At 36.0% G+C, this 27835-nt stretch overlaps 1 protein-coding gene across 1 annotated transcript in view; it reads left to right on the top strand.

Annotated features, from left to right (window-relative positions):
* The window catches only part of LOC149216289 (peroxidase 25-like), a 64808-nt gene extending 37440 nt beyond the window's left edge, over positions 1 to 27368 (top strand). Inside the window, exons 3-6 of the mRNA XM_089389896.1 lie at positions 25148 to 25348; positions 25533 to 25712; positions 25811 to 25973; positions 26310 to 27368. Of these exons, the coding sequence (XP_089246022.1) occupies positions 25148 to 25348; positions 25533 to 25712; positions 25811 to 25973; positions 26310 to 26644 (879 nt within the window). The 3' untranslated portion in view covers positions 26645 to 27368. The remainder of the gene's footprint in view (positions 1 to 25147; positions 25349 to 25532; positions 25713 to 25810; positions 25974 to 26309) is intronic.
* Positions 27369 to 27835: the final 467 nt, after the last annotated feature.

Raw genomic sequence — 27835 nt, 5'->3', positions numbered from 1 at the left:
GGTGCTTCATTGGTTTCTTCTTCAGAATTAGTGTGATTTGATGTGGGAAAATGATCCTCATCTTCTTCATAATCTTCAGTTTGTATCTGTTTTGGATTTTTGCATGCTTCATCAACCACAACATCAATACTTTCAATAATTTTCCCAAGCCTTTTATTGTAACATTTATATCCTTTACTTTGGGAAGAGTAGCCAAGTAGAATACCTTCATCTGCTCTGGGTTCAAACTTACCAAGTTTTTCATCAGTCCTTTTGATTTAACATTTGCTTCCAAAAACTTTGAAGCATTTTACAGTAGGAGTCTTACCATACCAAAGTTCATGAGGAGTTTGAGTGTTGTTTACCCGAACATTTGCTGGTTGAGAATAGTGATGACGGCGAATGCAGCTTCACCCTAGAAGGTTGCAGGTGTTCTAGATTCATCTAGCATAGCATGAGCCATTTGTTGAACAATTTTGTTCATCCTTTCTACCGCTCCATTTTGTTGAGGAGTCCTTGTGGTGGAGAACTGCCTTTTTATTCCATGTTGTTCACAGAAGTCAAAGAATTCATCTGAGGTAAATTCCCCTCCTCGATCAGATATGAGGCATTTGATTTTGCGATCTGATTCATTTTCAACCAAAGCTTTGAAGGTTTTGAACTTCTCAAATGCTTCATCTTTATTCTTTAGAAGACCTATCCAACACATTCTGGAAAAACCATCAATGAACAATATAAAGTATTCTTCTCCACGAGGTGACTTTTTCCTTTATGGACCACATAAATTAGTATGAACAAGTTCAAGAGGCTTACTGGCTTACCCTTCCTTTTCGATGAATTGAGATATGGTTTTCTTACCGAATTGACATGATTTGCATATAGTATTTTCAGGAATGTTGATATTTGGAAGATCACGAATAGTCTAAAATTTGCATGCTTTTCTTATTTGAGAAAAGCTTAGATGTCCCAATCTTCTGTGCCACAACCAGTTTTCATCATTTTTTCTTAGATAGCACTGTTTTTGTCCTCCCTTGACTATGTATAGGTTGTTTTGAGTTCTTGTCCCTTTAATCATGGTTTCTCTTGCATCAAGCTCACGAACAACAACTCCATTTGATCAAAACACTACTTCATTTCCTTGATCACACATTTGATTCACACTCAACAGATTATGCTTTAAACCATCAACATACATAACATTCCCAGCTTTAACTTTTTCTTTCAAGAAAACAGAGCCTTTACGTTTTATGACAGTAGGAGTGTCATTTCCAAATGAGACACTCTTTTCCTTTTCTAAGGCATTATATGAGTGTAGTTTTTCTTTGTCACATGTCATGTGTTTTGAGCATCCACTATCAATGTACCACTGGTTTTCTTGTCCTTCTGCATACAAGGCTATACCACATCTTTCTGTTTGCGGTTCTTTCTTTCTTCATATTTTGGGTTTAATAGAGTTTGCTCTTTTTGAGCTATTTGCCGAAATTACTCCTGCATTTAGATTCTTCATGGCCAAAGTTGTTACAGATTGAGCATTCTATTTCATTTTCAAGAAGAGAAAAGTTATTATAGTAACTTTTCTTGATCCCTGTCACATTCCTTTGATTTCATAATTCTCTAGTCATGATAGTTTTGTAAGAAACACATTGAGTAGCTTTGTGTCCAAAATTATGACATGAGAAACATTGACCATTAAAGAAGTCCCTGCAATTATCAAATCTAATGACCTATTGATTGTAGTTGAAGTTCCTCCTACTGACCTATTGATTGATATTATTTGAAGAAAATTGAGTACAATTTACCTGAGGTTGATTGTGGCTTCTGTTCATCCTTGAAGTAAATTGAGCCTGATTCACCTAGTGATCTTCTTTATGCCTTTGCTGATGATTGTCGAACTGTTCACTGTTCTTTGTTGCATCTCGATAGCTTTTAGTGGAGGTTGACAACTTCTGTGATTGAGATGTTTCTTTAGTATATCCAAGACCTGTCTTTATCATAGGAGAGCACTGCACTTTGATAATTTCATTTAATGTTTCTGATCCTTTAGCAAATCTAAGATTGAGAGCTTTTGTTTTCTCAAGATCCTTTCTTAGACCCACAATTTCACATTCTAGCTTTTCATTGTGTTTTTCTCTTTCAGCCAGTTGGTATGTCAAGGTATCTATAATCATATTCTTTTCTTCTAAACAGATTTTGAGTTTAGAGATTTCTTCATAAATATCATCTTCATCTACAACATCCAAAAAATCATCATCTTCATAAGCCATCAGAAGTCTATAGTCATTACTATTTTCATCTTCATCACTATTTGATAAACCATCACTATCTTCATGAGTATAATAGCTCTTTTTACTTACACTTTGTTTTCTATTCCATTTTGCAGTTTCCTTCCCTTTATCATATTTATCTTTATGAGGACATTTGGCAGCATAATGACCGAATCTACCACAGGCAAAACATTTTAAAGGTAGTTTACCTCCGAATCTACCGGAACCCCGTTGAAGATTCTTGACAAAGTTTGCTTCCTCTTCTTCTTCTGAAATATGTCCTGATTCATTGAGTTCTTCTTTTCCTTTTGTTGAAGCTTAAAATACAGCTTCTCTCATATCTGAAGGACCTCCTTTTCTCATCTCCAAGGCAGTTAAGATTCTGTGAAGCTGTGTCATAGTAATAGTCTGTAGATCCTGCTTTTCTTCTATGGCAGATACTTTTGATTCAAATTTAGCAGATAAGGATCTTAAAACTTTTTCAACTACGGTAACTTACTTTATCTCTTCACCCAAATTTTTCATGCAATTAACAATCTCATCCATACTTAAGAAGTAACTAGCTACACTTTCATCATTGTGCATCTTGAGAGTTTCATATTGAATTTTGAGAGTTTGTTTTACGTGTCTCCTTCGTAGCTTAAAACGATTTTGTCCCATATTTCTTTGGATAATTTGAGCTGCATAACTTTGACAAACTATTATTGTGACGGACTTCCCAATACTGTATTGACAGCCTTGGCATTGGTTTCATATTGATTTTTACCTGCTGCATCTGTAGGAATTGTTGATGGAAATGTATATCCTCCTTCCACGATTTCCCAAACATCTGTTCCAAGGTATTGAAGATAGGTTGTGGTTCTTACCTTCCAATAAACAAAGTTGCTCCCATCAAAGATTGGCGGTTTGATGAATCCCCCGCTTTCTTGATTACTCATGATGATGGATCTTCCTTCAAGCGATCAAGCTTCTTCTGAAGGACCTGCTCTGATACCAATTGTTGGAAATAATACTGAGAGGGGGGGTGAATCAGTATTATCAAACTAATAAATTTTCATTTCCATAATCAGATTCATATATGCTACTTCAGTTAAGGGAACTCGCGTGTACATGCAACTATGTTTAGAGCAACTAGCGTATATCTAGCAAACTTATGATTCAGTTAATTCATCATATATTGATCTTTAATTAGTGCATCAAAACCATATATAAACAGTGACCAAGTGCAATAAAAACATAACAGATCATCACACATTAAACACACATGAACACCAAGATATAAGGTGGAAACCCAATGTGGGTGAAAACCATCTGCTGCAATTGTCTCTGTCATCTTTTAATAATAAGAGAATTCTGTTTACAATTTTTGTACTGGTGCAGTCTTATACCAGTACGTAGGCTTCTACCTATAGAAGGCTACAACCTTCTCTAATTCTCCAGCTTCTACTGGAAGGGAGCTACAACCCCCTAGCTCTCGTACTAGCTAATATGTTTACTAGTACGCAAGTGCCGACCTACAGAAAGCTACAACCTTCTCTTTTCTTCCAGGGACCACATTTCATAAATTTTCAGACTGGTTCCATCAACAACATCATTCAATCATCTGCATCAACCAATCTCCTTTTGAGCCAACCATAATCGAATCAATCAATCACTCCATCAATCTGATCATTCTGAATGTTGTCACCAGAATACAGTAACCAGAACCCAAGCCAAAACCCAGAATACTACAACAACAAACAATAGCAACTAAAACATAGATTAATATACACTACTTTCTTGTGCTGAACCTGTGTGTATACACGCTTTCCTCAAAGCCAACTAGCGTATACATCTGCAAATATTAATTCATAATTCTACAGCTATACCAAACTTTAGTTATACCCAGATCATATCATTTACAGAATAATATATGCGTCGGTATTCAGATCTTGAATATTCATGAGCAAAAACACATAATGATACTTCACTTTACGCCTTAAAATCCCAATCCATCATTAGATCTTATCGTCCATCAACCACCAAGGTTCGTCCTTGGTTCAGATCCAGCAATGCACCATAACCCAATAACCTGCATACTAGGTCTCACTCTTCATCAGATATTCAATTCTTGAGTACCTTGGCCTAATGATCTTCTCCTCCTTTTATGGTTTTAGGCCTTTCTCAATACCATGGACCAAAACCACTTAGGACCAATACCTTGGATCAAATACCTAGGGTTAATACCTCGGACCTGATACCTTGGACCAATACCATGGATCAAAATACCATGGACCAAATACTTCGGACCAAAAACTTAGTTTTCCAAGGTATATGTGCTTTTACTTTTGTGAAAGTGCGTGTGTACGTATACGCGACTTGTATATAGTGAACCTGCATGTATACGCAGCTTGGCCAATGGTGAACCTGCATATACCTCTCTTCATTCTGTGAAGTCTGATCTGTAACTTTGAGTTGTTAACCTACTGTATTGTGATCTGTCATCTGAGAGAGTTTCCATCAAGGACAACACCTGTGTCATAATTCCAACAAAATCATACTAATTCATTTAGGTTGATTAATAACGAACAAAAATAAAATGAATATAAAACTACTAAATTAATAGTTTATATTAATTAATAATGAACACAAATAAAATGAATATAAAATGACTAAATTAGTCATTTATAATGATTATTAATGAAAGTAAATTAAATGAATATACACTACTAAATTACTCATTTATATAATGAATATGAAACTACAAAAAATAGATAAATGACTATTGGAAATGACAAATTTGTGACTACGAATGACGACTAAATTTTGCATATAAACGACTATTAGTGGTCGATTTACAATATCTTATATCGCGACTAACATTTTGGTCATTAATTGGTTTCCCCTCGTGATCACATTGTAGTATATTTGGTAATTAAATGTGGCAATTCATGACTAAATCAGTGACTAATTCAATGACGAAATTCATGATTAAATATACTACTAGACGATAAAATTGAGACATCCAATTAACGACTAAGTTAAATACGACTAATTTGGTTGCAAAGATATGATACTATAAATTAGCCACTGATGGTCATGTGACCAAACATAGTCATTTATATGTTATTTTTAGTAGTTTTGTAGTCACTAATTTTGGCTTTTCTACTAGTGAGGAAAGTCTTAGATTACCATTTGAATTAAATATCTTTGCATTCATAGGTGGAATGACCAATCCTCTTAAGATAGGTATAATGCTTCCCTTTACCAACAAATGAAAAGGGTTGGCATAAACCCTCCATTAGGGTTGGAAAATGCCTTGGAAGTTGGAGGGGTTGAGGAAAGAGTATTGGTATTCCTAGATTTATTTATTTTTGCAAACTTTGACTCGATTTTTTAATTTTTTTTTTTAATTAGGCCCTTTACATTACGTCAAAAGAGGATTACATAAACCATATTTTTCTACTACTAGTCTGCGTGATGGGAAAAAAACAGTAGAATAAGTTCAAAGGTTTGATATTGTTAAGACCTCATCTACTAAAGCATTTTGTAAATGAATAGTCATATAAATAGGTTGGTTGTGCCAGAACTTGACATACATCAACATGGATAAACAAAAAGGATAACTGGAACTGTAAACAAAAGAGTAGTGAATCATAAGAGCTAGTGGGTAGAACCTCTAGGCATTCGTGTTGGATGACCATCATCCTCATCTGAGGAGAAGGAAATGTTGGTTGATCTCCTAGCAAGAATGGTTAGCTTGGGATCTATACTATCAATTTTTTCCTCCAGCTCTACCAATTTGATAGAATTCTCTTGTTGAGTGTTTACACATTCAATGAGTACTCATCCCTTAAGAATATTAGTGTGTTGGTAGACATTGCCTGCTTGCATGTATTAGGAAAATCATGATCGAGTAGCAGTCCCTATATTACAGATCTAGTCATGATTAGTTACATCAACATGGGGGTTAAGAATAAAATATCATTCATGGTACAATTTAGTTTGCACTCGTTCAATTTCCTGTCATACCAATTCAGGAATGATTTCCTAATATCCATTCATTGAATCACAAGCTTAGGCTTGAGTGCGGAGCTAGGAGGTAGAGGCAACGTGACAATCCATATGGGTAGAGATGGAGGAGTTCCCCCACCTACCCACTATGTTTCCAGTGGATGGTCTACCATGAGGCATGGTTGTGCGAAGGGACCAGGTGAAGGTAGGAGGATGATGGAATGGAGAACAAGAGTCAAGGGTGGCAAGAAAAGATGGCCAGGAGGGAGAGGGGCTAAGGTAGGATAGGGACAAACAGGGAGAGGTGGTGGAAGAGTCAGTAGGAGAGTAAATTGGCAATGCGAAAAGGGGAGAGACAATCTGATAATCTGATAATGGTATACTAGATGGAAAGATAATCTGAGGTGGAGAGGGAGAGACAATGAATGAAGAAAAGAACAAAGATCACATGAAGAAAGCATGTATTGGAAAAGAGTGAGGGTCAATAGAACAAGGTAGGGCACTAGAGATGGATCCTTGCCATAAAGCCCAAGAAAGAAATATGAACCTAGAAACCAATAAACCCACAAATGAGAAAACATGAGTGAAAAAATATGGATAAAAAATAGAGTCGAACAAAGATTTGTTACTAGAAGCAGAGAAATGTCCATGAAGAGGCCAAGTATGAGTGCTTTGATGGAGACTAGTGAGGAGCAGTTGATGTATAAAAGAATAACTTCAACAATTCTCAGCATGATTAGCCTTGAGCATAGTGCATGATTTTGATTACAAATTATTGCCAAAGCCAAGGATTTGAGCACCAACATGTTGATGATTCAGAGGACAAAAGTAGTAATTGCATTTGATTGAAAGAAACCAAGACATAAATTGGAGTCGATAATGCCATGGAGGTTGGTTTTTGCATGAATCCAATCTTGGTTTTAACAAAAAAATGGCTATTTTATATGGTTCAACCAAATAATCTACCTCAAACATAGCTAATTTAGTTCTAAGATGAGGAAGTGAGCCTAAAATAATCTAGATCATGAATAAATTTTATGAATCTAAAATTCCCTGTTGAAGAACACGGTGTATTATTGTATTGATTGGCTTAGACATTTATTAAGTTTAAGTCTAGGTTCACACGATACCCATGAGCATATAACCTTCTTTGCATGACATATTTAAAATTATCTTAGTGAAAGATCCATCTTTCTTATATAACCAACAAATGATATCGCCACTTATCTACGACAATATTTATGATATGGATATTAATAGTTTGGATTTTGATTTTACATCAATAATCTTAGGCCGAGTCTTAAAGTATGCTCTTTTTGGATTATGGAATTGTTATCACTCCAAGAAACTCTCCGAGGTTGTAAATCGGAGATGCCTAGTAACATATGATCTTTAATATTGTTCTTTGAACTATTGGAATAAATGATGGTTTGGATCAAGCCAGATAACCATTTCAACTATGCTTTTACCCAAGACATGCATGAACACCCCCAATAACACAAGGATTTAGACTTCTAATGCTCAATAGTTTGTAGATTTAATGGATAGATGGAGAACACTGACTATGCCAACAGATTGCATACATGAACCTATATGAATGGCTAGCTACATGCAGCAAATGAACTTACTGACTATACTAGCATATGCATATATAATCACACATATAAATGGCTAGCCATAGGCAGCAAAGAAGCTTGCAACTCTAATGTATCAAAGCAGAGATAAGATGACAGTTATCTGGCCTTAAACACAAAAAACCTGAACAAATTGTTAAAGTGCAAGCATAGAACAGGAGAGAAATGGACATTAAACATGTAACAACAAAAGAAGCTTGTATTACTAAAAATGAAGATGAGAAGCTTGAGTAGCAAAGTCTCATGAGTCTCCAGAAGTTTAACCCTTATTACATCTTACTGACAGCCATTTATAGCCTGTCTACAATTCTCCTGAGCTCTCTAGAAGTCTCAAAGTCTTAGTCTTCCTGATCTGTTCTCTAACTATTTGATTCCCCCTACCGGCAAGCATGACTCGGTGGTTTTCCTCTTCTGACAAGGGAATAACTGCATCCAGATATTTTGGGTAGTGGTTGCATTGTCTTGGGGCTCTACCATGCCAGCAACGCCCCACAATCATTATGTTTGTTTGTTGGGCTATGCTATCAGTCTCCATGATTGCTTCTATGCCTTTGTCTCCCGACAGTTATTTCCCGGCCTTTGATTATGTGATAGACTGGGTCTTTCGGGCCTCTGTTATCCTTTAAATGCAATACAGGAACTTTTTTCTGGTATAACAGAGAAATGATGCGACCGTGATAAATCCCGCCCTTCTCTGTTCTTTCGAGCTTTAACAGTCCTGAAAAATGGTTAATTCCTCCATCGGGTCTGCCCTTGGGTCGTTGTCACATGCTGCAATTAGTAACTGATTGCTCCGCCCTTCGAGTGTATGATACAGGTCAAAGGCATAAGGACTGTATGGCAGATGGATGAGTAGGTCGGGGATTACACATCAACCGTTGGATCAAGTGAACGGATGACAGAGATCTCTTGGTAGGAGAAATCGGGCAGAAGTGGTAAGCGGAGTTGATCGCACTGCTTTTGGGAGGAGAGCGGTAAACACACAATGGCCAGCGATTCCATTTAGGTGATGACACGTGGCGGACGGGACAGGGGAAAACCGCTTTATCGCAAGTTATCGCGCGGGCGGCTTGTGAGAGTGGGAGGAGCAATCACCGTTGGATTGAATGGATGGATGGCGGAGTTCTGTTTGCGGTGGGATGTGAGAGCGAAATGGGCGTGGGTCGTTGGATCTTGGCGGAACTGATCTAACGGTGGAGGAGTGATCGCGATATCGCATCAGCGGAAGTCAGGGGAGAAGAGCCCTTATACGTATCCGATCGTCGATAGCGATTTAAGGCCCGGACCCGATACACCACTGTAAAATGAATTATCGCAATATCGCATCCGAGGGGCAATCAGTAATCTACCACCGGCGATTGTCAAAGACATGGATTATAAAATACCCGCTGAAAGCTCCGATGGCGATGAGGAATGAAAGCACCGAGGTTATATGGTAGGGTCTTATGGAAGGCTTGCGCTTCGTGCTTAAGGACTGGGGGCTAAAACAGGGGCTTTGTTGGGTTTCGGAGGGTTCAAACGGGGAACGGAGATGTTTTAGGAGGAAAAAACAGAGATAGCAAGGCTATGGAGTATAATGAAAATGAAGGAGAAGGGAGGAAAAGACTGTTGCGATCTGCCCTTCTGAGCGTAAACACATGGCCAAGCTGGTATTTGGTCCTCCAAACGCTGGAGTATGTAGCAGAGCTAACACTGGCTCCTTCTGGGGATGAGAGCCTCCCTGTGAGGTCTCAAGAACTTACAGAGCAATGCCTTTCCTGTAGAAAACAAATTAGCCAAAATTTCCTAGTGTTCCATTGGGCATGGAGTCTACTTTGCTTATACTAAACTGATAAAATAAAATATTTACAGTTTTAAGGCCCAAAGACCTTAAATCACATAAATTTTCAGAAAACGCCCATTGACTGGGCCATCAAAAACTGCTTCCCCTTCCATGCTCTTCAGCATGAAGGTATTGTTCCCTTGGACCTGAGAAATGATAAAAGGCCATGTCCAGAAAGCATCAAACTTCCCATGGTTTCCTTTCTTTTCTTTTAGTGCATCCCATTTAAGGACCATGTCTCCAACTTGAACATTATCTGTTTTTTCCCTTTGTCAAAGGCTTCCTTGATCTTTTTCTGATGTGCTGCAGACTTTTCAACTAGCTTCTATCTAATCTAATGTACCTCTGCTAAATCAGTGATTCTTTTTGCCATACCTTCTTCCTCATCTTGTTCTTGTTGCAGGAACTTTGCCACAGGGAGAGTTAACTGAATTGGGAACACGACTTCGGTGCCATACACCAGCTTGAATGGAGAATTTCCTATGGATCTTTTAATGGTCACTCTGTCAGCCCAAAGTGCATATTTGAGCTTAGAATCCCAATTCTTTTTGTTGTCCTCCAATAGCTTCTTAATTATCCTTATCAGACTTTTGTTGGAAGATTCTGCTAGACTATTGCCTTGAGGGTAGTATGAGGTGGAATGAACGAGTTTAATGCCCACTGAGTTACACATTTCCACCCATTCTTTTGCTCTGAAGGCTGTTGCATTATCTGTGACTAATTTATGTGGACAACCAAATCTGGTGAAGATATGCTCAATCAAAAACTTCATGACCACATTATGATCAGCCTTTCTAGTAGGGATTTCTTCAATCCACAGTAAAATAATCAGTGGCTACTAATATCCATCTGTGTTGGCCACTGGAATGTGGATTGATTTCTCCGATGAAATCCAAGCCCCACTGCTGAAAAGGTCCTTTTGCATGTACTGGTTTTAAGGGCAGGGACTTCAATTGTTGTTTCCCTTCGAATCTTTGGCACCTGTCACAAGATTTAACAAATGAAAAGACATTAGAAATTAAGGTGGGCCAATAGTACCTAGCTCTGAGGATCTTGTGGGCTGTAGTTTTCCAGTAATGATGTCCTCCACACATGCTGGAATGAAACTGCTGCATAACTTCCATTGACTGTTCTTTGTCCAGACACCTCAAAAGCATTCCAAATGGGTCCCTCCAATAGAGCATATTTTCATGGATGCAATATTTTGGTGCCCTGAGTTTAACAGTTCTTGCCTGACTTTAAGTAAGGCCTGGAGGGATTTCTAGCTTCAGCAAGAAATTAGCTATTGTGGAATACCAATCACAAGAAGCTAGATTCTCTGTCAATGACTACTTTTCTCCTAGCTCAGTTGCTTCCTCTTCTTCTGTTTGATCATTCTCTGAATTTGAACACATGAGGTTCATGTCCAATGTTCTGCAATTTTCTTCAGCTAATAGTCTGGCAAGACTCTGACCTCTGACAAGCTTAGTGGGCTTCAGTTCAATATTAAATTCAATTAACTTCACGATCCATTTAGCCATTCTTCCATCAGCATCAGGTTGTGTTAAGACATCTTTTATTGCAGCAGAGGTTACATATGCAACTATTTTGGAATGCAGAATATAAACTCTGAAAGCTTTTAAAGACCTGATAATAGCGTATGCTTGTTTCTCAATAATATCATACCTCAGCGCAACATCCCTTAAGGTTTTACTGAAAAATGCCAGTGGATGCTCTAAGCCTTCTTCATCTGCTTGCAATAAGACTGTTGCAAGGGTGTCGTCAGAGGCAAAAGAAAATATGTGGAACTCCTTGCTGTAATCTAGACTGATTAAAGTGGGAGCCTCCATAATTTCCTTTTTAATGGACTCAAATGATTTTCTTGCTACACCAATCCATTTGATCTCTGACCCCTTCTTCAACATAGAGGTAATATGCTTCACAAGTTCTGCAAAATTTGGGATAAACCTCCTTACAAAATTAATCTTGCCCAGAAAGGATTGGATGTCCTTCTTCGATCTCAGGACAAACAAGGTCTGTATCGCTTTTACTCTTTCTGGGTCAATTCGGACACCTGTAATAGAAACAATATGTCCCAACAACTTGCCTTCTTCTAAAGCAAACTGTGACTTCTTAGGATTTACTGAAATCCCAAACCTTCTGCACTTCAAAAACACTTTCTTCAAATGTTTCACTTGGTCTTGATGGCTGCTGGAGTATACTGTTATATCGTCAAGGTAGTTAAGGACAAATTTATCCTTCTCTCCCACAAATGCTATATCCATAGCTCTCTGAAATGTGGCTCCAACATTCATCAACCCAAAAGGCATCTTGGAATACATAAAGGTGCCCCAAGGAGTGGTAAATACAATCTTCTCTTGATCATCTGGATGCATAGCAACCTTATTATACCCTAAAAATCCATCCAGGAAAGACATCACTTTGGCTCCTGAGACCTTCTACAGCAAGTGCTCCATCTTGGGTAGAGGATAATTGTCTTTCTTGGAGCATTTATTTAAGTTTCTGAAATCAACACAAAGTCTGATTTCTCCACTTTTCTTCCTCACCACTACTAGGTTGGCTACCCACTTGGAATATCTGAGAGGGATTATGATTTTGGAAGCCAACAACTTTTTTATTTCTTTTTCAATCAGAGGGAGGAGCATAGGATTTATTGATCTCAACTTCTGTTTGAAATGTATGGTGTCTTTCTCTAAAGGGATTTTATGCTGGATGATATTCTTATCATATGTTTTCAAGTCACTATATTCCCAAGCGAAGACATCAGCAAATTGCTTCATTAATTTGCAGTATTCAGAACTTTGGTCAACAGATAGATGAGAAGACAGATTTATGTACCTAGGCTGACCTGGACTCCCTATATCACGCTGACAAACTGCAGATGGATCTTCTTTTGGGGCAGCCTTATAAGGTACATCATTTTGGTCAAACAGTCTTTCTAGAGGAATTAGACCCTTAGGAATATGATTGTTGGGAAGTTGGACAATGCTATCTTTGCCAATTTTGTTTCTAAGCTGGGATTGGGGGGTCTCTTGCAAGGCTTCATTTTCTTGGTCAATTTTCATTTCGGAAAATTCATCAATGACTTGCAGAAACCTATTTATCTCATCATCATCATCTTAAACTTTCCAATGCTAGACATTATCAGGCAAGGATGGTCTGTATTTCATTTGGACTTCATAAACTAGTCTGGGAGGCATGGGAGGGATAAATAGACTAGCAGACACAGCAAGGGAATCAGCAAGCTGATTTTTGGCTCTAGGAATATATGAAATACAGAAATAATCAAAAGAATCTCTGATCCTCCATACCTCATCTCTGTATGCTTTCAGCCTTGGGTGCTTTGCTTGAAATGTTTTATTTACTTGCTGAATGATCAAATCAGCATCCCCAAATACCTTCAGATTCTGGATTCCTCTGTCTTTTGCTACATTATGGCCCAGTATCAGAGCTTCATACTCTGCTATATTATTGGTGAATTGGAAGGCCAGCTTAAAAGATAGCTGTGTGCTTTCTTGTTTTGGAGATATCAGCACCACCCCTGCTCCTACAGTCTCCCTGGAACATGCTCCATCAAAGAACATCTCCCAAACCTGATTTGCTTGCTCCCCCTCAGCCTGAACAATTGGTTACTTGAGCTGCAACGAGGCCTTATGAGATTTTTCAATTTGGAGGATACATGCTCCAAAATCAGTGTCCACCACATAAATGGGATGATTAGAAGGATTCTGTTCATCACTAATGATATATGCCAGTTGTGCTTCTCTATACAATCTCCTGCTTTCTCCTCCAAAAACTGGGACAGTGGCATAAGATAGGTCATTCTGCAATGTCCCACCTAGTCTCTTAATCCACCCTCTCGACAACAGCATGCCAAACTTAGGAGGGACATCTGCCACCACAATATCCATGATTATGCTCTTCATGGGCAGCTGGGTTAGGGTAATGGCTAAATATTTAATCAATCCCAGACATTTCACCTTTCTTGAATCAAATAAAAATAGGTCATGATATGGTCTGGTGATGTCAAGGCCTAACTCTTCCATGACAGTTTTAGGCATCAAATTGTGACTGGCACCTGTAGCTAGCAGGCAGTTGTGGAGAATTTTGTCATGAATGGTCAAGGAGACATAAAAAGATGGAGAATTATCATTGGCAGGTTCAGTCATTGGGCTTAGCACAACTACGGGCCTATTGTCTTACAAATTGACAAAGTCAGTGGAGGTTTGTGTGGTTTTCAGCTCAAGAGCTTCAATGATAGGCTTTCTAAACACTTCACTCTTCACCAGTTCTATCAGAGGCACTGATATTTTTAACTTATGAACTTCTAAGTCAAAGCTGAACGAGAGAGGTAACTTGTCAGAACCTCTTACCTCTTGAACTGGTGCTTTGAGGATGACTGGATCAGCTGCTGGTCTTCTCTGTCTGCTATTCTGGGTCTCTGTTTGGACGGCAGCTTTTTGGGCAGGATTCTCCTTGACATTATTTGCATTTGACCTCAAATTATATCTTTGTTGCTCCTCAGTTTGTAGAATAGCCTCTCTATCCCACCTTTGACTGTCTTGCTCCTGCAGCAAAAACTCTTCGTATGCAGCCAATGTCAAAAAGGCATCACTGCCTTTACCTTCCATATAGTGAATTTCATCCTCATCTTCAATCTGTTCCTCCTCCATGACTACATTTTGGAAAGGAGCTTTAACTCTTTGATCCTCGTTATTTTCTTTACCCTTCTGAATGATCTGCATTTGCTCATTTGTTCTTATGAATTGATTTGAATTTCTTAGTGCAAATGTATTTGGGAGCCTCGCCTTCCCAGAGTTCTGCTCAACCTCCAGCTTAGATATTTTAGCAGCCAATGACTCAATCATTCTAGTCATTTTATCAATTTTGGTATCTGAAGATGAAGCAGAGGTAGAAGAAGCCTCACCTCTCTGCCTCCTTCTATCAGCGTGACTTTTGAGCTTTTCTGTAGCCATAATGTTAGATTCTACCTCTAGTCCTGCATCCTGCATTTCAGCTAGGGTAGCGCATCTTCTTTCTCTCAGCAGCAAACAGAAATCAGAGTCAAAGGCATTGGCGTAGGCAAGTTTGGCAGAGGTGGGGGTAGGCTTTACCTCAGCTGGTATCTTACTATACATATGATTGAATCTTTTATTAAAATCGGGCAAGGATTCCCCATTTTCCCTCTTCAGGTTCCCAAACTCCGTATGATAGTATAGCAGGTTCTTTTTATCTCCCCAATGTTTTAGGAATGTATCATCTAAAGCTTCAATATCCGCTATAGATCTTGGGGCTTGTTCTCTGAACCATTTCCTAGCCTCCCCATCTAGGCTTTGGACAAAGACTCTCATCCACACATCATCTTCACTAATATCCAGATTATCAGCATAGCTATAAAATGACTCAAGGTGTTCTTCAGCAGTGACACCTTCAGTCCCAGTGAACTTAGGCATATACTTCTGATATTCTCTAGTGGGCATAGTATTTAAAGGAGTGGGTAGTATTAGAGGTCCATACCTAGCGGCTATGATTCTTTCCAGTTTGGTGGGTGCTTGTGGACCTGCCATAACTGTGGTGACTAAAAGAGTACTAGAAGTCTGAATGACAGAAGGCGAAGGAGTGATTGACGAGACCAAACGAGTATGGTGAATAGGAGGCGAGGTTCCCTTTGGGCTAACAACTAAAGGAGAAACTAAAGAATAAGGAGCTTTATGAATTTCTGAGGGCTTTTCTTCACTGCTAGTATTAGAATCTATACTCTCAACATGTATTTTTTCTATTGAAGGATCTTCTTGAAGAGATATTGTTAGGCCCCTATACTACTAATGTAACCCCTTATTGTTATTAGTACAACCCACTTATTATATTGATGTACCCATGTAGTGCCCATATTGTTACTATTGTGCCCCATAGAAGCCCATTATTGTTATTATTGTGCCCTTACATTATTATTGTTATGTCGGCTCTGATTATGTTATGACCCCTTAGACTCCTATATATAGAAAGGAGGTCTTTTCATTTGTATCATCCAAGAATTGTTCATTTATGTAATGTAAAGGAGGTTGCCCCCTCGAAGAGGCTGAATTCTAAGGCATTGATATATCTTTTCTATCTTTTCTTGAGCTGGTTTCATAACAGATATAGAATATTGTTTAGGTTTACCTGAAGCCGATGCTCCTTTCTGCGATATTTTCTTCTCCTTGATGGTATTTTCCGGGTCAGGTACTAGGTTAGCTTGCGATTTCTGAGGATTTCTCCGAGTATGCCTCACAAACTGAGCCGGAGTTATGAAGTGGAGTCGCCAAGAGGTTCGATCTCCAGTAGAGTCGCCAGATAGATGATTACAACCAAAAATGTGCCCAGACTTTGTCTATCATCAAATTTGGGTCTATGTCGTTTCCCAGGGAAGCTGAGCTTCAGTTTCCAGTCCCCGGCAATGGTGCCAATTATGTTATCACTCCAGGAAACTCTCCTAGGTTGTAAATCAGAGATGCCTGGTAACATATGATCTTTAATATTGTTCTCTGAACTATTGGAATAAATGATGGTATGGATCAAGCCAGATAACCATTTCAACTATGTTTTTACCCAAGACATGCATGAACACCCCCAATAACACAAGGCTTTAGACTGCTAATGCTCAATAGTTTGCAGATTTAATGGATAGATGGAGAACATTGACTATGCCAGCAGATTGCATACATGAACCTATATGAATGGCTAACTACAGGCAGCAAATGAACTTACTGACTATATTGGCAGATGCATATATAATCACACATATAAATGGCTAGCCATAGGCAACATAGAAGCTTGCAAATCTAATGTATCAAAGCAGAGATAAGATGATAGTTATCTGGCCTTAAACACACAGAAAACCTGAACAAATTGTTCAAGTGCAAGCATATAACAAGAGAGAAATGGACATTAAACATGTAACAACAAAAGAAGCTTGTATGACTAAAAATGAAGATGAGAAGCTTGAGTAGCAAAGTCTCATGAGTCTCCAGAAGTTGAACCCTTATTACATCTTACTAACAGCCATTTATAGCATGTCTACAATGCTCCTGAGCTCTCTAGAAGGCTCTGAGTCTTAGTCTTCCTAATATGTTCTGTAACTATTTGATTCCCCCTACCGGCAAGCATGGCTTGGTGGTTTTCCTCTTCTAACAAGGGAATAACTGCATCCAAATATTTTGGGTAGTGGCTGTGCTATCTAGGAGCTCTACCATGCCAGAAACGCCCCACAATCATTCTGTTTGTTTGTTGGGCTGTGCTGTCGATCTCCATGATTGCTTCTCGTCCTTTGTCTCCCGGCAGTTATTTCCTGGCCTTTGATTATGTGATAGAATGGATCTTTCAGGCCTCTGTTATCCTTTAAATTCAATACGGGAATTGTTTTATGATATAACAGAGAAATGATGCGGCCATGAGAAATCCCGCCCTTCTCTGTTCTTTCGGGCTTTAACAGTCCTGAAAAATGGTTAATTCCTCCATCGGGTCCGCCCTTGGGTCGTTGTCACATGTCGCAATTCGTAACTGATTGCTCCGCCTTCGGGTGTATGATACAGGTCAAAGGCATAAGGACTGTATGGCGGACGCATGAGCAGGCCAGGGATTACACATCAGCCGTTGGATCAAGTGAACGGATGGAAGATATCTCTTGGCGGGAGAAATCGGGCAGAAGTGGTAAGCGGAGTTGATCGCATCGCTTTTGGGAGGAGAGTGGTAAACATACAATGGCCAACGATTCCATTTAGGTGATGACACGTGGCGGACGTGACAGGGGAAAACCGCTTTATTGCAAGTTATCGCGCGGGCGGCTTGCGAGAGTGGAAGGAGCGATCACCGTTGGATTGAATGGATGGATGACGGAGATCTGTTTGCGTTGGGATATGAGAGTGAATTGGGTGTGGGCCGTTGGATCTTGGAGGAACTGATCCAACGGTGGAGGAGCGATCACGATATCGCATCGGCAAAAGTCAGGGGAGAAGAGCCCTTATACGTATCCGATCGCCGATAGCGATTTAAGGCTCGGACCCGATACACCACTGTAAAATGAATTATCGCAATATCGCAACCGAGGGGCAATCGGCAATCAGCCATCGGCGATTGTCAAAGACATGGATTATAAAAGACCCGCTGAAAGCTCCAATGATGATGAGGAATGAAAGCGTCGAGGTTATATGGTAGGGTATTATGGAAGGCTTGTGCTTCGTGCTTAAGGACTGGGGGCTAAAATAGGGGCTTTGTTGGGTTTCAGAGGGTTCAAACGGGGAACGGAGAGGTTTTAGGAGGAAAAAATAGAGATAGCGGGGCTATGGAGTATAAGGAAAATGAAGGAGAAGGGAGGAAAAGACTGTTGCGATCTGCCCTTCTGAGAGTAAACACACGGCTAAGCTGGTATTTGGTCCTCCAAACGTTGGAGTATGTAGCAGAGCTAACAGGAACCACAAGTGAAGCTTCTCACCATTGCAACTACCATAAAACTTTAGGATAAATACCATGGCTCCTAGCTAGAAAAAATCAATAGTATTTGGTTTTCTTAAAGATAATTTTTTCAGAGAACCTTTTAAAAGGTTCTCACCATCACTTGTATCACTTAGTTCATATGCTCCATGTAATTATTATTGTTTAAATCTTGTGTTGATCTCTCTCATCCACCACATCTTGGAACCCTTTTGGATTGGGTATAACAACAAACAATGACATGTTTATGATATTTTTACTTTCAAATTATATAGGGAATCTTTTGGGAAGAGGAAGAAAATTAAGTAGTAAACATGGTCTTAGCATTGTTAAGGATAAGAGGCACTACCCCTTGTTCTTACAAGAAGCGTGCCTTTGACCCACCCTACAATGACATAGAAAGGTTGTAAAAGTTCTATGACCCTTTTGACCGTAATGGTCATGCCAAATGTTATGATGCATTAATTGTTTCTTACTAGTGCAAATTGTATAAGGATCCTACAATAATGAGAGAGTTAGCGAAGAAAGCTAAGAAAGTACCTAATAAGTGGATGTGGTGTTATGTTGAAGAAAAGCACCAAGAGTAAGGTAATTCTCATACCAAAATGAGCAAATGCATTGATTACTCCAAATACTTAACTTTAAAAAATAAACTTAAAAACCTTTATCAAACCAAATGACATGAAAGCTAATAAAAGTATTTAAAAAAAAAAACTCCCACAAAACTAAATAATATGATATCTACCTAAAGTAAGATATGAAAATTCTTAATATGACTAGATATAATGTCAAGATTACTAAATTTTGATATTTAATATTAATAGATATAAAAATTAAAACATTAAAAAACTTATATGCAATTATAAAATTAAAAATAATTATAATTAACTAAAAACAAATATATTTATAGTAATGTAAACCCCTCATATACACTTATTTCACTTATTTGGAAGAAATATATAAGAATACAAAATTCTAAATGAACTATTAAAATTCACCTAATACCATTAAAATTATTAAAGGGTACTTTTGAATAAATATATAAATATAAATATAAATATAAACGTATATAAATATATAAATATAAATATATATATATATATATATATATATATTTATCATAAAATAATATATTTTAAAATATAATACTCCCTCCGATTATATCTCTATCAATTTTTATATTAATTTTTTTTTAAATATATGAAAAAAATCAATATAAAAGAAATATTTTATTAGAAAATTATTTTATTTTCAACACTGATTTGTCATAGTTTTTCAATGGTCAGGTTTATTATTACCTTTGCCCCGTGTTCTATGCCTAGGTTTTATGATCATTTCCAAGGTACATAGTATCACGGTACATGGTGCTTAGTTTTTTGTGAATTACTGAGAAAAGCCTCATCTTTTGGGTCAAGCAAAGGTGTTCATTTCCGCCTGTGCTCGGTTGAAGGTAAAGGTGTTCATTTCCGCTTTGGCCGGCTGAAGGGTAAAGAATTTCAGGCTTGTATTCTTTTTTAATGACTTGGGGTTCAAATTATGATCCCAACGGCTTAGTTTTTTATTTGTGTTTTTTCTTATTAGGATTTTAATGTAATTTTGTTATAATTGGCTAGAAATTGGAAAAGTAAAGGTGTTCATTTCCGCTTTGCCCGGTTGAAGGGTAAAGAATTTTAGGCTTGTATTTTATTTTTAATGACGGGGGGTTCAAATTATGATGCCAAGGCTTAGTTAGTTTTTTATTTGTGTTTTTTTCTTATTAGAATTTTAGTGTAATTTTGTTATAATGGGCTAGAAATTGGAAAACTTTTAATTTTAAATGGTTAAGTTTAATTAGTCATAAGTTTTGTAAAATACGTTCTACATTAAATATAAACTATTTTTATATAAAAATACAATTTAAGTAATATAAAATTATAATTTCTAAAAGTTAAAATGAATTATAATAAAATAATTTTAAAACCCATTGAAGTGGAAGGTATAAATTATATTAATAAATTTTTATGGTTAATATAGATATATTTTAATTTTTGATCTATTAAGTATTAAGAGTAATCAAATCTCTTAATATGTAAACTTTTGGTTGAGTGTAAATTTGAGAAAAAGTTTACACCTACGTCGAAATATATGATTCTTGACCGCTTTTAATAAATCAAGAGATAAGATTAAGAATGTAATAAATTACACATTTCTTTACCAATGGAAAGCAAAAATGTAACAATTTTTTATTTTTTATTTTTAAATTATTTTATTTTGATATAAAATTATGTTAATTAATATGGATAAATATTTTATTTACAACTAAGACTAAAATATTTCTAAGTTTGGAATAGGGCTTATTTAATTTTAATTTAGTTATCAATAACTATGAAGTGAATAGTAGGGATTTAACCTCCATGAAATATTCTAGAATATTCATAGTATTGTACACAAATCAAAGGTTGATATTTATCGCCAAAGTAGTTATGCTATTTTTTTCTTTTTAATTAAATTGAGTAATTAAAAAAAATCATATGAAGTGTCATTGAAATAATCTATGGTTTTTTGGGCATGTAATATTGAGAAGTCATGATTTTGGCCCATGGTATTGTAACAAAGCTTATTTACAAATAAAAAATCTCCAGTAAAGTAGGGTTAAATCATCATGGTTAAGAATCTTGTTCTATGTTTTTTATATGTTTAACTTATATTAATTCTTGTTATAATTAATAATAATAATAATAATAATTTTAAAAAGTTATAATTTAGTTAATTTTTATTATTTTTTTAAATTTTAGCCACCTTAGACATATGATGAAGTAAGTGTTGTAAATGTTTTGATACTTATTATGGATTTTATATGGTTGCACTATTGTGTTATTAATACATTTAAAAAAAATACATATCAACTGAACATATAATGAATTACACATCATATAATATCATTAATATTATTTTTACATGTTATCTGTCAACTCCATATTAAGTGGTGAAGAAATAACATATCTCCCTTATACTAAAAAGTTATTTATTTATTTATTTCTCTATCCATGGGTCTTGGATAGAGGGTGATCAGGTGCCTTGTTAAGGCACTCCTTGATGTGAAGTCACCGGTACGATTGTGGTGATATATTGGACATGATAAAGATGTAGTCCTACCAAGCTTATAATTTGTTTTTACTTTATCTCTCTATATAAAGTTGATGTAAAATTAAGGTGAAAATTGAAGTATTTTATTTATATCTGACATTACTATTTTTTTTGTTACCATTATCTAATTTGTTAAGGTAAGTATCACTTTATTATTTTAAAATGTATCATTACTTGACAACATCTTCCCCATACTGAGCTATAGAACACCTCTAGGCCCAAGAAAATAAAAATAAAATGACTAAAGTTGAAGGTAAATAATGTAATGTTTGTATATATTTTTTAATAATTGATGGTCCAAATTTGATGTAAATACTCATTTTCCATGTAATTTTCTTTATGATCTTATAATTTCATTAAAAAATTAATTAAAATTTAGGAAAATCTTAATTTTAAATTGTTGAATTTAAATCATTTAAATAGCCATAAATTTTACAAGACATTAAACCATTTTTACATTCTAAAATATAATTTAAATAAGACAAATTTGCAATATCACCCCATTATCAATATCAAAAAATCATTATCACCACATTAATAAATAAATAAAAGAATCATTATCCAAATGTAGATGACACAAATATCTATGATCCATCAAGGAATGATACTCTTTAACCATTAACTATTATCCAAAAAAAAATGTATCTATGTTGAATGAATTTTTTAAAACAAGTTTGGTATTATATATCTATATATATATATATATATATATATATATATATATATATATATATATATATATATATATATATATATATATATATATATATGCCTGTGTGTCCATGTAAATTAAATGGTTGATAAACATTGATAGAGATCAATTGAATTGAGTATCAAAACACTATAATACATCTCAAATTGCTAAAATTTGAAAAATCATAAAAATTAACTAATTTATAACTTTATTTAAAGTATTATTCTTATTATTATTAATTATAACAAATTAATATGTAAATTAAAATTATTTATACATTTAAAAAACACTGGCAAGATTCTTAACCATGAAGATTCACACTTACTTTATCATGGAGATTATTAATCTTAAATAGGGTTTGTTACAATACCATGAGCCAATACCATGGGCTTATCAATACCACATACATAAAAAATCATAAGTCACTTCATCTGGCACTTATGTTCATATGATATTTTTTTTAATTAATCAATCTAATTAAAAAAACAAAAAAAAGCATAACTATTTTGAAGATAAATTTCAACCTTCGATTTGTGTATATTATTAAAAATATTATAAAATATTTTATGGACCTTAAATATAATAATTATTAATAATTAAATTAAAATTATGAAAACTTATTCTAACATGGACATGTCTTAAAAAGAATAGAGCGAAACAATTTTTGGTCAAATTATGGTTTTTTTGTTCTTTAAAATATATTTTTGACTATGTATATGGATTTCAATACCCTGAAAAGCCTTTACATAATGAAAAATTCACAACTCAAACTTAATATTCTAACCTATCAAGATTAAATTTTAAATAAATTCTATTACTCCGAAGAATTGGAATAATAAATATCATGCTTAAATTAATTATTGGCTCTTGTCTTCATCTTCTCTTTTCATTTAGTATTAAATATCATATTATTTGAAACCAATAAATCAATAATTAAGTTACTACAAAGTTTAATATTTATCTCTTCTCCTAATGATTTTACCGACTGCACAGTGTCGTCACATAGAAACCCTAATAAACATGAAATAAACTATCACACCTGGCATGTTGTGTTATCTCAATTTGTATGCACATCAATACCACACGCATAAAGAATGTTAAGTCACTTCATGTAGCACTTATATTCATATGAATTTTTTTTTAATTAATCAATCTAATTAAAAAAACAAAAAAAGCATAACTACTTTAGAGATAAATCTCAACCTTTGATTTGTGTATACTATTAAAAATATTATAGAATATTTTATGGACGATAAATATCTGTCATACCTAATAATTATTAATAATTAAATTAAAATTATGAAAACCTATTCTAACATAGACATGTCTTAAAGGGAATAAAGGGAATAAAGCTAAGTAATTTTTGGTCAGATTATGATTTTTTTGTTATTTAAAATGTGTTTTTAAGTGTATGTATAGATTTAACACTTCGAAAAACCTTTACATTATGAAGAATTCACAACTCAAAATTATGATTCTAAAAAATCTCTACAAACTTTAAACATATAAAATAATAATTATAATAATATAAATATTAAATATCATATTTTAATTAATTAATTAATAGCTCTGTTCGTCACCTTCTCTTTTCCTATCGTATTAAAACCAATAAATCAATAATTAATTTACTATAGAATTTAATATTTATCTCTTCTCGTAATGATTTCGTAATGATTTGAGGTACTGCACAGCGCCGTCTCATAGAAATCCTAATAAACATGAAATAAACTATCCCGCCTCGCACGTTGTGTTATCTCAGTTTGTCTGCGGTGACGAGTACACAGCTGCGGGTCCTCACACGGGCTGTATCTCAATTTGTCCGCGGTCTCATTAAAGAAGAGATCAAATTGTATTGCATAATACTTCTAGATTTGGTGCTCTCCTCGTGGGCGATCAAAATTACGCGTACTGACTTTACTGAAACGGAGCTTTCGAAGGATCAGATTCGAACTCAAATGGTGACGGTTGACCCACCTCCAGCACTTACACAAGTGCAAAATTGGATGCAGTGTTCTGTCCAAAACATGGATGCAATGCACCAGCATATATCCTTACTTTCTGTCTTTATTATCTTCCAACTACATTTCTTTATGCAGTGTTCTGTCCAAAACATGGATGCAATGCACCAGCATATATCCTTACTTTCTGTCTTTATTATCTTCCAACTACATTTCTTTATGCAGTGTTCTGTCCAAAACATGGATGCAATGCACCAGCATATATCCTTACTTTCTGTCTTTATTATCTTCCAACTACATTTCTTTATGCAGTGTTCTGTCCAAAACATGGATGCAATGCACCAGCATATATCCTTACTTTCTGTCTTTATTATCTTCCAACTACATTTCTTTATGCAGTGTTCTGTCCAAAACATGGATGCAATGCACCAGCATATATCCTTACTTTCTGTCTTTATTATCTTCCAACTACATTTCTTTATGCAGTGTTCTGTCCAAAACATGGATGCAATGCACCAGCATATATCCTTACTTTCTGTCTTTATTATCTTCCAACTACATTTCTTTATGCAGTGTTCTGTCCAAAACATGGATGCAATGCACCAGCATATATCCTTACTTTCTGTCTTTATTATCTTCCAACTACATTTCTTTATCTGAGCTAAGGATTAATTTTTATCCACTTTGTTTTTTTCTTTCTTTCTTTGTAAAATATGAATAGGAAAATGAGAAAAATTTGAGAAAAATAATTATATTGTTTATCCGAACAATGAAGACAGATAAACATTTCTAAAATTCATTTTAGAGAATAAAATTTTTAAAAAATAATTTCAGAACTAACTCTTAGTGAAAAAATTATAGAATATAAAACTTTTAAGAGAATAATTACTTTAATACTCTAAGAGCTAGCTCTTAATATAATTCGTTCAGTGAAAAAATTATTGAGGAACTGATATAGCCTTAATATAATTCATTCAGTGACAAAATTATTGATAAACTGATAACGGTCATTGTAAACTTACTCAAAAAATGACTAAATAAAGAAATCAAATAAGCCCTGACTCACTCACTGTCGATGCACGGATTTTATTGCTTTTTGTAATCAGAAGGCAGAGCTTCGGCCAATGCGCGCTATTTAACTAGAGAGTGGGTTTATCGGAAGATATTATAGTTTGTTTGATATAAGGAAGCGCAATGGGAACAAGTAGTTTTGGGATTATAGAGTGATTAGTATTGGCTTGGTCTTGGGTTCGAATCTCAGTGATAGTAACTTACAAACGGGATTTTACTCTTCGAGTTGTCCCACAGCAGAGTCCGTGGTGCGCTCGACCGTGCAACAGAGCGTCCAAGCCGATCCAACGCTTGCAGCAGGGCTTCTGCGTTTACACTATCATGACTGTTTCGTCCAGGTATCCCCATTTGCTGTTAATTATATATACTTATACTTGTCTTGTGAAAGACAACATTTTGGGGCATTTCCCAAAAAAAAATCGCACTTCCCCGGAATCGATCACGCTACCTATTGTGACAATTTATGCCTTAAATGGTACTACTGGGCTTAATGTGTTTGGGTGTTTTATTTGGACATTTCAGGGTTGCGATGGATCAATCCTTATTACCGGGCCTAACGCTGAACAGACGGCGCCAGGCCATTCCGGATTGCGGGGCTTTGATGTCATAGAAAATGCCAAGAAACAGCTCGAAAGAATCTGTCCCAGAGTCGTTTCCTGTGCTGACATCGTTGCATTGGCAGCCAGAGATGCCGTGGCACTGGTACTTTAAAGCCCTGAATCTCTCTCATCATATTTCTGTACCTTTGGCAGGCACATTGCATTTAACACTGAGTAATTATCTGGTGAAAAAATTGTTAGAGTAATGGACCCAATTATGATGTACCCACTGGACGAAGAGATGGAATGAGATCCTCTGCAGGGGATGCTTCGAACATGACAGACCCTACGGATTCAGTCGATGTACTCAAACGCAAATTTGCTGCAAAGGGTTTATCTGCATCAGATCTTGTTGTTCTCAATGGTAGGTCGATATCATCATGCCATTCAGCTAAATAGATTAATGGCTAAACAGCCGCCAGATCTGTTATACATTTCCTAAAATGTGCTTTAGATTGTTAGCATAATCGCTTATACAGTAAAAAAAAAAAAAAAATCTACGTGCTCTGAAGGTTTATTATTATTTTACCGAAACCTTAACCGGCTAATGGATTACAAATATGAAGGTTTATTATTATTTTACCGGAATCTTAACCGGCTAATGGATTACAAATATGAAGGTTTCTTATTATTTTACCGGAATCTTAACCGGCTAACGGATTACAAATATGAACAGACTGTAGTGTTTTATTCCTGGCAGGAGCACACACAATCGGAACAACTGCATGTTTCTTCATCGAGGACCGTCTGTACAACTTCGCAGGCGTTGGCGACGCAGACCCCTCTATGAATCCCGGATACTTGACGGAACTGAGATCAATTTGCCCGCAGGGCGGTGATGTTAATGCGAGGGTGGCTCTGGACAGGGGTTCCGAATTCCAATTTGACGACGAATTCCTAGAAAACGTGAGGGAGGGCAACGGAGCGCTACCGTCTGATGCGAGCATGTACCAAGACAGTTCCACCCGCGGATACATCGACTCCTATTTTGGGCTCCTCGGTGGCCTTCTGGGGCCACCGGGGAGCCCAAAATAAGAGTCGATGTATCCGCGGGTGGAACCAGGTCTGGAATTTCAAATATTTTTTTACTGTCAAATGAAACTTTGGAGACGGTTGTTTATTTTCCATGCCCATCAATTTACGTTTTCAGTAAATTTATGACTGGTTTTTTGTGTGTTACATATTAAAAAATTAGCACAAGTTCTTGCTGTCAGATGTTTGACATTCTACTTGTGAAGAAATCTTCCATCATGGCCACCAGAACACCAAATTTCTTCTTGTTTTACAGTGTGTCTCATGGCTACCAGAACACCAAATTTCTTATTTTTTAGCAGTTTGTGTTTCATTCTCATCATTTCTGTCCTGAGCCCAGTGTTAAGTGGATGCAGTTGCATCCCTCAATATAAACTCGCCTGTTACACTTACTCAACAGCCAACAATGGTAATAAAACTATCCTTTCCATGGCGTAATTACTTTGTTTGGTGTTATTATTGCAGTTGGGGCATATGGATACGGATCATTTGCAGCGAAACTATATGGTGGAAAATTGGGAGCTACTAGTTCCGATCTTTGCAGGAATGGCGTTGGGTGTAGCATATTGGGTGCTTTGCCATGTTTGCAGTTTGAACGGCTTGAGATGTACACAAAAACCACTGCAAGAACATTCTGGTATATTAAAATTGTTTAAATCTTGAGTTGCTATGAACTTGTTATAGAGTTGGCGGTAATAATATTTTATAATCAATTATTTTTCAATTCAATAAAAATCCCATAATTACATTCAAATGATCTTTGTGGTGATGGCTCATATAGAATATTATGTCTTTTTTTAATCTTCTATTTACAAAAATCTTAAAAGAAAAAAAGTCATATATCTTCTATTTACAAAAATACAAAAGTCTAAAAAAAAGTCATACTTCTCTAGATTGATGATTTCCTTCGTCATATTATCTTGTTATACAAAGTGGCAGGCTGAGAGTTGGTTAGAGTTAAAGAAGAGTCGTGTGGAATAAGCGATAATGGAAGACTGTTGTTTTGTTTCCTAACATTGTTACTTAATACTAGTCGAACCATGTTGTTTTGTTTCCTAACATTGTTACTTAATACTAGTCGAAGCATCCAATGGCTTGACTGCATCACAGTTCCTCAAAGTAAGCCAACATGGACCGCATCACAGTTCCACACTCATTCAAAACATTTCTTTATTTGAATTCTGATAGTACCAG

This window comes from Pinus tabuliformis, chromosome 1_1 (genome assembly GCF_031772625.1).
Source record: "Pinus tabuliformis cultivar Carrire ecotype Pingquan chromosome 1_1, CPIR1, whole genome shotgun sequence".
Classification (NCBI taxonomy): Eukaryota; Viridiplantae; Streptophyta; class Pinopsida; order Pinales; family Pinaceae; genus Pinus; species Pinus tabuliformis.
This window is presented reverse-complemented; position numbering and strand designations above follow the sequence as displayed.